Source organism: Chanodichthys erythropterus, chromosome 16, assembly GCF_024489055.1.
Source record: "Chanodichthys erythropterus isolate Z2021 chromosome 16, ASM2448905v1, whole genome shotgun sequence".
NCBI classification, from domain to species: Eukaryota; Metazoa; Chordata; class Actinopteri; order Cypriniformes; family Xenocyprididae; genus Chanodichthys; species Chanodichthys erythropterus.
In genome coordinates, this window is record NC_090236.1 from 23,818,630 (window position 1) to 23,831,019 (window position 12,390).

A 12,390-nucleotide genomic window follows, 5' to 3' on the forward strand; every position below is an offset into this window, starting at 1 on the left:
TTGAAGAGTCAGAGCTCAGTGTCTTTGGCAAGGATTTCCAGAAGCTCTCTCAATGTGTTTTCCTGCCAGAGGAAGGTGCTCACGGCAGGTTTGAGAGAGTCCATCTAAACATGCTGATGGAGAGGCTTGAGAAACTGGTGGTTGGTGGGGCACTAGAGCAGTTGAAGGTAATGGAGGTGAAAGCTACACTATGTGAAGTCTTCTGCTTTGTCCTCGAGTTTGTTCCTCCCGGATACGAGTGTGCAATGCCGATCAGGAAGGAGAGAGTTGCAGCCATTTGCAAAGCTGTTATTAAGACCATTGGAACTCAGGACCAGCAGGAGGTAAAGGGTCAAAAAAGAAAAATTCATCCAAAAAAGACAATAACCCATATGTTGTTCTGTTTTCTCAAAATTAGAAGTCTAGAAAAAGGTCCATGCTGCTCTTTTCCATACATTCAAAATGAATTGGAACATGACATGTTAAGCTTTAAAAATGAAAAAAACAAAACAAGATTTAAACATCAGAGACATCTTTTGCACTATAAAGTGTTTTGAAGGGAAAAGTCTGACAATTAAAGGAATAGTTCACCCAAAAGCTAAAATTCTGTCATCAATTACTCACCTTCATGTTGTTCCAGTCCCATAATATTTTGGTGAACATAAACACGGATGCTCAATTATGCTTATCATACGCAAGAACAAACCTCAAGCAAACACGTTTGAGCTTCCATTTACCATATTTGATGTGCTTTACATTTGTGTGTTGATCAGTGTTTATATATGAATAAAAGCCCTAATTAAATCTGTTCATCATTAGGGCTGGGACAGAAAGCAGATGGCGCTCTAGGCTAGTTTTTAACCACACACTCAAATGCTCACAAAGAAGAGCGCTTGTGCATTCGGCTATGTACTTGGACCTCAGAATGCTTTTATGATGCAAGATTAATATAAAAAGCCCATGCAAACACCCTTGTAATTTGCTTCAACCTTTTTGAACTTTATTTTATAGAAGGTTCAATTGGTGTAATTGGAAGCAAGCAGAGTACGGCTGTTTCTAAAGCACGCAGTGCCATCTGCTGTTAAAAACTAAGCTCAGAATCGATTCGAGAGAGAATCACGATGCCTTCAGAAAATCTCAGAATCGATCCAGAATCAATTCTCAATTCGTGATGCTGCCCTATTCATCATATAAAGTGACCGTGCCTATTCAGAAGACTTGGATTAAACAATTCGGTTCACCACTGGAATACTTTTACGATCTATATATAAACTTTTTGTATGGTCATAGTTTTAGTGAAATTAACTTTCACTGGAGAGACAGAAATCTCTCAGGTTTTATTAAAAATATCTGATGGCTTATGGAACGATGTGAGGGAGAGCAATTAGTGATCGAATTTTAGTTTTTGGGTGAACTATCCTTTTAAATTTTTGTTAGTTTAATATCTTGCCATACATACGTTGACTGAAGTTGTAAAAAGGTGATGCATTGTAGAGAGTAACATATTTTCTTTTGAAAACTAGCAAAGCGTGGAAGGCTACTTGTATGCTGCCCTCAGGACAGACGCCATTGCTGTAGTGCAGGATATGCAGGCTGGTGTTTCTGAACCTGCTGATCCTAGTATGTATGAAGAGGAGGTTCCAGCCAAACGACCAAACCTCTCTCTTCCAACTCAACTAAGGAGCGAGGCCAAAACGCAGCCAATGTATGCAATTCTCTGTCCCCACTAAGCCTCTGCTGTCCTTCAGTCAATGTGTAAAGATGAGCTTAACACATTAAGATGATCTTGTGCACCATCAGGCAGGTGGACATGAAGAGCAGAAGTGAGGTGTGGGCAGCTATAGACAGCCGACTGGATGAGTTACTGACACAGATGAGGGATCACACAGCGAGCCAGTGCGTGAGCACCGTGCAGGGACTGACGGTCATCTTCCACCTGGCTGCACTTTGCTCAAAGCACTGTCTGAATGGATCACAAAGGTATGGTTTTATTTAAGGCCTTTGTTGTGTTGTATGGTCATTGGTTCTCATTCTTAATACCTCTTCATTGGCAGAGGACAGAAGACATCAGATGGAGCCCAGCTTGTTTGGTTAAAGCCTCGGATTTTGGCGCAGGTGGTCGAGAGTTGCCGCACCGTGATGGCAAACACCTCTAATGAGGAAGAGCTGCAGCCTCTGGTGGAGAGCACTGTCAGGATCCTTGATGCTGTCCTCTACCTTAACAGTGAGCTTCTTGGTTATTTTTCAGGATGTCCTAATATTAAAATTCTGGCCAAAACCGAAAAGCCTAATATTACTTTCAAGTTATGGCTGATAACCGATAAATGACCGATAGAAAGTACTGTTTGTTCTAAATTAATGAAAAATATGTCACTAAAAACTAAAAGCAAATATACCACAAGTGAATTTAGGTATTTTAACATTATGATGTACAGTTTTAAAAATGGATATTTATTTTGACATTTGCTAAAGGTAACATTTAATAGTATTATTCAATTATTAGTGTTTTTGAAGATTAACTAAGAATGGGTTCGATACCATTAAATTAAAAAAAAAAAAAAAAAAAAACTCTGTTTTTTCCAATAGCTGTCATACATTATCCTTCAAAAGTTTGAAGTTGGTATTTTTTTTTTAAAGAAAATAATACTTTTATTCAGCAAGTATGCATTAAATTGATCAAAAGTGAGAGTAAAGACATTTAAAAGGTTACAAAAGATTTGTTTCAAGTAAATTATTTTTCTTTTCACAAAATATTGAGCAGCTGTTTTCAACATTGATAATAAGAAATGTTTCTTGACCAAATTAGCATATTAGAATTATTTCTGAAGGATCATGTGAGACTGAAAACTAGTAATGATGCTCAGAGGAATAATTTACATTTTAAAATAGTACAATTTAAAATAATGGTTTTGTATTTTATTATAATATAATAACAGTACAATTTTACTGTTTTGCTATATTTTTAATCAAACAAATGACTTCTTTCAAAAACATTTTTAAAAATCTTACCGACCCCAAACTTTTGAACGGTTGTGCGTGGCACCAATGCTTTGTGCATCCCTAGTTATTTTACTAATTTATTCAGAAATTGCTATTTTTTTTTAAATGTTTCATGAATTTAGACCAGTACATAATTATGTTTAACAGCATGATATCAGTCTATTTTAAATAATTTGATTTGTATTGTTTATTTACAGCCAATAGTCAGGGCGACACAAGTTTTTACAGGAATGTTTGTGCTCTGCTGTCGATTCCATGGGTGCTTGAGCATTCTTCACAAACGGTTTATCAGACGGCCTCTTTTCCTGCAAGTCTGATTTCACTCTCCCAGAAACTTGATCCTGCCTACTGTAAGTATCTAATCCATTAATGTTAGGCAATATTTTTGTTAATGGCTAACTGTTTATTTGTTAACTGCTTAATTCACTTTACAAATTCTTAAACTTTTAACGCTTGTTGTTTTGTATTTTTGTACATAGCTGCACAAACTCGAGCACACTGTGTGTTTCTGCTTGGTCTGCTGTCAAAGATTGTGTGCGGTGACTGGCGGTCATCGGTTTATCGTTGGGCCTTGCAAAGTAAGATGGAAGCCGAGCGGGCCAGTGCCGTCAGAGGCTTCCCCCTTCTGCTGCACCACCTAGGAGTCAAATCCTACAGCCTCATCCACGAGGTCCTTCTGTACGTCACCATCTAACAGTCAATCTGAAAATCATCCAATATTGGCACACATCAATTTAGGGTACCCATTGTCATGTAAAACCTGGAAATATCAGGGAATTTTAAAATTGTGATTTCCAGGCCTGTAAAAGTCATTTTCAGTTCTAAAATGTTTAATTGACTAGAAATAAATTAAACTAAATAATTTTTTTTTAAAATCCTTATGCAGTTTAAGAATGAAGGTTAAAAATGGGAACTTTTTGCTTGAGATGTGAATAAATATATGAATAAATTGTGCTCATAAAACAGCTGTTATGATATTATAAGTGGAGGCTTGAACCCAAAAATGGTATTCCTTACGTCAAAACTTAACAAGCGGATTGGGATGTATATCTGAGTGAAATAAAGTGTAGGGCTGGACTTGACTGTAAAGCAGGAAGTTAGTGTTGCTAACTAAGGCTGTACTCACTAGACGATCTGAACCGTGCCGAGCATGTTTGACCCCTAAAGTCTGGTACTTTTGGATGGATTGATCACTCCATACCGGGCCCGGCCGTGGTTAGCTAAAGAGTTGTGCTCGGGCACGGTACGCATGTAGTGTGATCGCTAACTGCGCCAGAGCACTGAACGGCTACTACTTTTGTGTGCGCTACTGTCATCATTGCTACAGCAAACATTTTCTGTTACTACTTGGATAGTACTCCTTTTCAGTTAATTTGAGTATATTTTATTAGAGTATATTAACGGGTCTGGTTCTCATCTGAACAGCAATTGCTGCAGTAAAGCTCCAAAATCCTCCATCATCATCAGCTCCATCACCATAATAATCTTTTAAAATGTGCAGCACGATCAAGTGAAAATAGCTGCGTGACATGAATGATAAATCTATTAGGCAGTCTATTAGCAAAAGTGCTTTTCTTCAAAACAAAAAGTTGCATCGTAAATGACGTAAGCATGCTCTGGCCTGGAATGTTAAGTGCAATGTGAGTGCAGGTCCGCGGGGGAGTGGGGAGGGGGGAACAATAGTGCCAGGGCACTGTACAAAGCAGCTGTGTCTAGTGTGAGTACGCCCTAAATGGAAGCAGATCTGAATTCCAATCTGCAGTCAGTTATAGAGGATATTTAGTCCCACTCACCTCCCGAGACATACGTCATGAAGAGAACAGATGTCTATGCAAGGATCCAACGTTTTTGATTATGAGTGCACAAGAATGTAAAAAGAAAAAAATGAGTTAATTTATAATAAACACTGCAGCTTGTGTCAATTTTGATTTCATAATGCACTTTTGTTAACATTTTAATTTATTACTGAATTTAGGAACAGACTCCAGGACAGCTCAACACAAGTGAAGATTGAGCTGGCAGGTATCACTGGGCAGCTGGCCTGCTGTTTGTCTGAGAGCTCACAACTGCAGTTCCCTCAGGAGACAGTGTCTTCCCATGAGCTCCTCTGTGCTGGTCTCAGCATTTCAGAGTCCCATCCCTGTCTGACCTCCTCAATTGGAGCCTCCATCCTCACCCCGTTCCTTCTGCTGCTCAGACCTGTGGAGGACATGAAGGTGAAGCAAGGTTAGTCTGGTCAGCAACACTGTGAAGCCTCCCCTATCACAAACACAGCTCTTTCGGGTGCTTGTGATGGCATGTCTCAGCAGGTAAAAGTATGTTAATTAGGCTAAGTAAGCTAATTTTAATAAAAGGTCCAACATATTAGTAATACTTTTAGTTGTGTTGCTGTGTCATGATTAAGCAATTGATTAGGCTTATAACACTCTGTATAGAGCAAACATGAGGATCTCGCTGATAATAAACCTATTCAAAGTATCTGCACTGGGCGCATGATGTCCCACAACTGCTTGAGGCACATTAAAGTAAACAAACTGGTACATTTATCATTCTAAACGGGTGCATGTATGGTATTGAATCATCCATTATAGTGCTAAGCATCGCTTTGATGTGTTCATGCCTTGTTTAATCTTTGAAGTTTGGCTTGCAGCAAAATTTGGCTTGCACTCCTGTACCAGAACTTGAATGTCTTTTCCCATGTAACATGTCAGTCATGGTCCCACACTAGCTAAAAAAACCTTTTGCTTCACCTGCTACAGTAGCCATGCCCCAAACTCTCGCTATAGGTTGAGCTGGAAAGAGATAGATGGATCTGAGTGGACCACTCTCAATGTTTTGATGGTGCCTGGGAAGCTTAATGTTTCACTTTTGGGGGAGATAAACCCATTAATTGTATACAAATAGTAGTCGATAAACAATAAACTTGGTTAAGAGAATGTATTTTAACGTAAGAAAATCGATTTTTACTTAACCTGTGAGTGTTGTCTTCATTATTTAATGTATGTATAAATAAATCCATCATGAAAACAAGTTATGACAGCCACTGTGTAAACAATTTTCAACAACGAATTGGAGTAGAAATTTATTTTTTTATTTGATTATTGATTATTATATCTAAAAATAGAAACAAAATGTAATAGTAAACCTTTAATATTATAGTAATGTGCAAGTAAGGGCTTCCTATATAGTAAACAGCATTAGCAAAGAAAACTCTAATTATAACAGAGACAGAGATTTATTCAGTAAACCACTGTTTAATAAAATAAAGGGGGAAAAAGCAGTTTTATGTTTAGTTTTCTCCCCCCTGCTGTACCATACCCTTACCGACTTCAAAACTGAGGTACGTACCAAACAGTCATTTTTGTGTACTGTTACACTCCTACTTTTGTATATACCTTTGATTTTGCAGTCTGATCTGAACATTAAACTTTAATCTAAAGTATAATCATTATTCTATCTAACATTTTTTATTTTGGATTTGCAGCTTTTATCAGGAATATACGGCACTTATTCAAGCATGTGGATCTGGGTAATAGTGACCCTGATACAAAAGCTCTGGTTAGTGCATTGGTCAACCTCATTGAAGACCCTGACCAGGAAGTCCGCATAATGTTCGGCCAAAACATTAAAAACCTTCTGGAGTTTTGGAATGGAAATGGCTTCCTAAAGGAGGTACAGATTTTAAAGTTCAAATTTTATTAACATGCTGTTAGCATTATTACCTTGTTTGTACTTAATGTTGTTTATTAAGTCATTTAGCAGATGTTTTTTATCCAAAGCGACTAATGGATGGACTATAATTTTGCGTCCAGCTTCTTGTGTCCAGGCTAAAAGAAGCTTATACAAATGCAAAGACCTCCAGAAACAATGAGCTCAAAAACACACTCATATTAACCACTGGAGAAATTGGGAGGTAGTGCAAAATGCTTCTCTTTGGTGCAACTTTTATTACATATTGATTCATCCAGCTGTTAAAAGTGCACAAATCTTGTTTCAATAATGCTTTTGTGCTTATGGTTCTTCTCAGAGCTGCTGAAGGGAACCTAGTATCTTTTGCTCTGCTTCGCCTTCTGCACTGCCTGCTGTCTAAATCCAATCCCGTGTCAGTAGCAGCCTACACAGAGATCCAGGCTTTGGCCACATGTAGAGACCTCAAACTGCAGTCCTTCTTCAACCAGTACAGGAACCCAATTTGCCAGGTCAACATGCCTTTATGTTACGGTGATGATAAAGCATTATTTATAATGCTTTTTTTATGGGGTGTGTAATATAGTTTTCTGTCAACGTGAACACCACCATACACTGTTTATCATAAAGCTTAAAAATTGTGTGTTAGAAATGGAGAACAGTGTTTGTTGTGGTTCAAACTAACTAAACATTGTGGTCAATCAGACCTGAGTCTGATGTAATATTCTTCTTTTGTTGCAGTTTTTGGTGGAGTCTTTGCACTCACGACACGTGACGGCTCTGCGCTGCACTCCAGATCAGAGCAGCGAGGCTCTGCAGGAGGAGGCGGCCCATCAGAGAGAGCTGGCACTGGACATCCTTTCTCATGTTGCACATGTCTTTGATTTCCCTGACCTTAATCGTTTCCTCAATGTAAGTTCAACATCTTAATAACAGATTTGGCAAGATAATCCTCTGATGTAACAGATCAGCCTTAAATTTGGGCAAATATAGTACAGTAAAACTCAAGGCCAGGACTGGGAAACTTTTTAAAGCCAACAATAGCAACATTTAAAACAATGATAGATTGCTTTGACGAACATTGCTCATTTCACTGAAGTAATGAGTTTACTCTCTCTTTGTTCACAGCGGACGCTACAGGTTCTTCTTCCCTTTTTGGCAGCCAAAGCCAGTCCTACTGCTTCAGCTCTGATCCGCACAATTGCCAAGCAGCTGAATGTCAACCGCAGGGAAATGCTCATCAATAACTTTAAATACATATTCTCCCATCTTGTGTGTTCCTGTACCAAGGAGGAGCTGGAAAGAGCCTTCCACTACCTTAAGGTGTGATTTTCCGATTATGAAATCAGGAAATAAGCAGTGAGGAAAAAGATAATAGGAAGAGGAATGGTTTAAAGTTTATATGTATTTTTTATATTTTCATATTGTACCTCTGATTATTTATTTATTTGCTGACTTAATTTTATGTTTATTTATTTACTTATATTTAAAATGTATTTTCTTGTATCATTATTTTTATTTTCTTATTCATTAACTTTTATTTTGTGATGTATATTATTTCGTTTTTTAAATTTATATATATATAAAATATGTGTGTGTGTGGGTTAAACCAAAATGTATTCAGTTTATTCAGACATCTTGAACATTTCATTCAGTAATACAGTTTATTCACTATAGTTTTAAAAGAAATGGTTATAAAATATGACAAGATCTCAGAGTTAAACTGAGTCAGAAAAATTATTATTTATGAAAATCTTTGTCAGATAACACTTAAGCAAAACATGGTCAGGTCAAAGTGTCTGAATAATTTTTGGTTCCAAATTTGTATAGATTTTACTGATAGTCCACTGTATGAAGAATTTTTAGGTATAATATGTCAATAATATAATATGGGTATAATATGTCACAGTTTACTTTTGCTATCCTCACTTACATAAATGAACTGTAGTGTCCTGCACCCACTAGTAAAATTATATAAAAAAAATGTCTGAATAATTTTTGGGTTGCCTGTGTGTATATATATATATATATATATATATATATATATATATATATATATATATATATATATATGTGTGTGTGTGTGTGTGTATTATATATTATTATTTTTTTATTTTTTCACACAGAATGAGACCGAAATTGAATTGGGCAGTCTGTTGAGACAGGATTTCCAGGGTCTTCATAATGAGCTGCTCCTGCGTCTAGGAGAACACTACCAGCAGGTCTTTAATGGACTTGCTATTTTAGCTTCTTTCGCCTCCAGTGACGACCCCTACCAGGGCCCAAGAGAAATCACCACCCCAGGACGCATGGTACAGCTGCTCTAATAATATTGTTCATCAGTTTAAGGCCCATGGGTGTCTATCTTTCATAAACTGATTTATGTGCCTTGGATGCATTGGAGTTTTTTGTCAGCTTTCTGTTCTCGTCATTGTTCTGTAAATAATGCTATCTGTCACTGTATGTCTATGCAGGCCGATTATCTGCAGCCCAAGCTCCTGGGCATCCTGGCTTTCTTCAACATGCAGCTGCTGAGCTCTAGCGCTGGAGAGAAGGAGAAAAAAAAAATGGTAGGTGTTTGATTGGTTTTGACAAACTTTAAGGTTGTTTTGTCTGGTTTTAATGCTAAACGCGGATTTTCAGTAGTGAAATGCTGCAATAATGAAAACATGACACATTCAGAATTAAAGGGGTCATGAATTGAGAAATTAAACACTAATATAATGTGATAAAATACAATACTACCTCACAAATACATAAGGAATAAATATAAATAAAGATAATTCATTACCAAGCTGTCACAGATTGGAGTATCCTTAGTATTTGAGATGTAGGTTTGTCTTCTGATTCGGGATCAGACTGGCTCAAACATGTATGGTGAACATTGGAGGTTTTCAAAACAATTCCACACGTGTAGCGGGGACGTTGAAAAACTATTATAATATTCAAAACTGTTACCCATTCATAACAGTTGCTGTTAACTTGCAAGTTTTAAACGTGGAACGCCTATCTAAACGGAGCGTTCAAAAGAGAGGGTCAAAAACATGATAGAAAATAGCTTATTACTTTTAAATTAGGATGTTTTTTGATGTAAAAATCTTGCTAATATTATAAGTGGACCACAAAGAACATTATAACATTTTTAAAAAATGCAGTTCATGACAGCCTTTTTAGTGTTTAATATATAGTAAAATGGTCTACTACATGTGACAAACAAATAATGTGTAATTTTTTACAGTATTTTTATTTATTGATATTAATTTGAATTAAATAACATATTACATTTAATTACATACTAACATTATGCATTATTATGCATTGTAAATTATGCAAAATTACAGCATTTAAATGGTTCAAATTTTCCTGTTCCCCTTGCTGTCATATAGTGTCTCTCTCAGTGAATGGGACACAGATTTTACTAGTAAAATTTATAAAATGAATAATTATGTGTCAAATAATGTTCTTAGTCTTTTCTTTCTGTGGGGAAGACTACAATAATTTACTATGAATTAAATGGAAATCAAATGAAATACAATTTATTGTGTAATCAAAATACCAATAATGCCCAAAAAAAAAGAAAAAACTTAGCTTGTGACTTTTGATTATAAACAAGCCCGAAATACACAGGTACTCTTATTTTGAAATGTCTACACAATTTCAGGCTGATCCTTACAATCGTCTAAAACATTTTATATAAAGGCCATAAAGTAGACATTGTAATAATTCATCAACTTGAGTTCATTAGCAATCGCGTGGCATAAATCTGCGCTTTTCATTGATTGAGAATCACTTTGAAGCAGTCTGAAGCTCTGTTGCGCGAGCTTGTAGAACTCGCAACAGCGCCCCCTTATGACTTTGCAAAATGCAGCGCCCGTGGGAATGTCAGCGGGAGTAAACAGTTCTGATGCAAACATAACGAGCAGGTACGAAACGACTAGTTAACCGTTCGCGGATGGTTTAATTATCTTGAGCAGATATAAAAGTATAAGAGGATAAAAATAATAACAGCAAAAATGTGTCTCTTAATATACTTGGGCGGCCGTTATTATATGTGGGCAGCCCGCCCAAGTAAAGTCTATGTGTGGGAAGCACTGATCAATCACCATGTACTGCCATGTGAAAAGATTCTTTAAAAATTCTAATTTTATGTTCTCTGAGAAAAAAATACTTCTTCTTTAAGGCACAACATTGAAGAACTGACTTTCAGCACTTTAATCATGTCACAAGACAGGTGAAGACCACCAGAAACTTAGGATTTTAAGTACAATATCTTTATGAATGTATGCTTGAAAAATAGTACAAAGAGTTGCAGGAGCTATTGGGAAAACATGGTAATAGAAATAGCAAGATCTATCCCCATTACGTCAGAATATTTATGACCTTTTTTCCTCTCAGGCTCTGAACAGTTTAATGGCTCTGATGAAGCTGATGGGTCCAAAGCACATCAGCTCAGTCCGAGTGAAGATGATGACCACACTCCGAACTGGCCTGAGGTACAAGGACGACTTTCCAGAGCTCTGCTGCAGGTGTGTTTCTCGTTTGGATTGGTCTGAGTGAGTGCATTGAAGAGGATGTGGAAATAGATTCTGAAGAGCATCAGAAGTTCCATCTACGTGAGAGCACTGATAAGAATCAGATGTTCTTTAATTAGTGTGCAGTGAGCTCAACAGGACACCTGGTTTGCATTTATATTTTAACAACCTTTAAGCTCGGCACGAACCATCTGTATCTAATATGCAATCAGTTTAGAGAATGAAATTGTAATTGCACTTTGCCCACAAAATAACAAGGATATGGGCTTTATTGTTATCTTGCTGGTTTACAGGACATGGGATTGTTTTGTTCGCTGTCTTGACCCACCTTATCTGGGTACACTTCTGAGTCATGTAATCGTCGCTCTATTACCTCTCATCTCCATCCAGCCTAAAGAGACAGCGGTGATCATGCACTACCTCATAGTGGAGAACAGGTGTGTGTTGTTCCTGCTTTCTTTTGTTTTGTTGTAGGCTAGAATTGGTTTTATTTCTCTAAAGGTTTTTGATGATTTTTACATAATTTTACAGGTTAAAAAGTTATTATTTATAGATTTATAATTAGTAGTATTGAATATTAATATTACCTACCCTCAAACCTAACAAATGTCCTAACTAATACTTTTTAGTTAGCTTTACTTAATGTAGAACAGCTTGTTGAACTTAACTGTAAAAATGTAGTAATCTTTACTGTTTGCAAACTGTCTTGTTGTTAAAGGAATAGTTTACCCAAAAATGAAAATTGTCATCATTTACTCACCCTCAAATTGTTCCAAATCTGTATGAATTTCTCTCTTCTGCTGAACACAAAAGAATATATTTTGAGTGAACTATCCCTTTAATAATGTGGCAAACAAAAGCTAAAAAATAGTAAAAACAAAGCAAATGCATAATTAATGCTGCAGTGCACCATGGGAAGCAGCATAATACTTGTGGCTCAGAATAATTAGTAAAGTACACTCAATTGAGTTTCCTTTTTAACTTGATTTATTCAGTGAAACATATTTAAAGGGACTGTTTGCCAAAAATGAATAGTAAATAAATAATGACAAGATTTTCACTATTGGGTGAACTATCCCTTTAAATCTCTAAGATGGCTTAACTTATTTCAACTTGTCAGATTGAGTTAATTTACTCCTTACTCATTTTCTGGTTATCATTTAAAACACAAAAGTTATCTATATACATTTTA

At 36.5% G+C, this 12,390-nt stretch overlaps 1 protein-coding gene across 3 annotated transcripts in view; it reads left to right on the plus strand.

Annotated features, from left to right (window-relative positions):
* Positions 1 to 12,390, plus strand: part of atr (ATR serine/threonine kinase) — a 38,166-nt gene that overhangs the window by 7,059 nt on the left and 18,717 nt on the right. For 2 of the 3 annotated variants that reach the window (XM_067362948.1, XM_067362947.1), the window contains exons 4-19: positions 1 to 323; positions 1,503 to 1,684; positions 1,780 to 1,959; positions 2,034 to 2,203; positions 3,177 to 3,329; positions 3,459 to 3,657; positions 4,955 to 5,205; positions 6,464 to 6,651; positions 6,792 to 6,892; positions 7,007 to 7,178; positions 7,408 to 7,578; positions 7,795 to 7,989; positions 8,793 to 8,978; positions 9,141 to 9,236; positions 11,062 to 11,192; positions 11,492 to 11,635. The exon at positions 1 to 323 is cut by the window's left edge and continues 549 nt beyond it. In XM_067362948.1, coding sequence (XP_067219049.1) covers positions 1 to 323; positions 1,503 to 1,684; positions 1,780 to 1,959; positions 2,034 to 2,203; positions 3,177 to 3,329; positions 3,459 to 3,657; positions 4,955 to 5,205; positions 6,464 to 6,651; positions 6,792 to 6,892; positions 7,007 to 7,178; positions 7,408 to 7,578; positions 7,795 to 7,989; positions 8,793 to 8,978; positions 9,141 to 9,236; positions 11,062 to 11,192; positions 11,492 to 11,635 — 2,842 coding nt within the window. Of the gene's footprint in view, positions 324 to 1,502; positions 1,685 to 1,779; positions 1,960 to 2,033; positions 2,204 to 3,176; positions 3,330 to 3,458; positions 3,658 to 4,954; positions 5,206 to 6,463; positions 6,652 to 6,791; positions 6,893 to 7,006; positions 7,179 to 7,407; positions 7,579 to 7,794; positions 7,990 to 8,792; positions 8,979 to 9,140; positions 9,237 to 11,061; positions 11,193 to 11,491; positions 11,636 to 12,390 lie in introns of those variants that run through there. The other variant, XM_067362950.1, reaches the window with a different exon arrangement.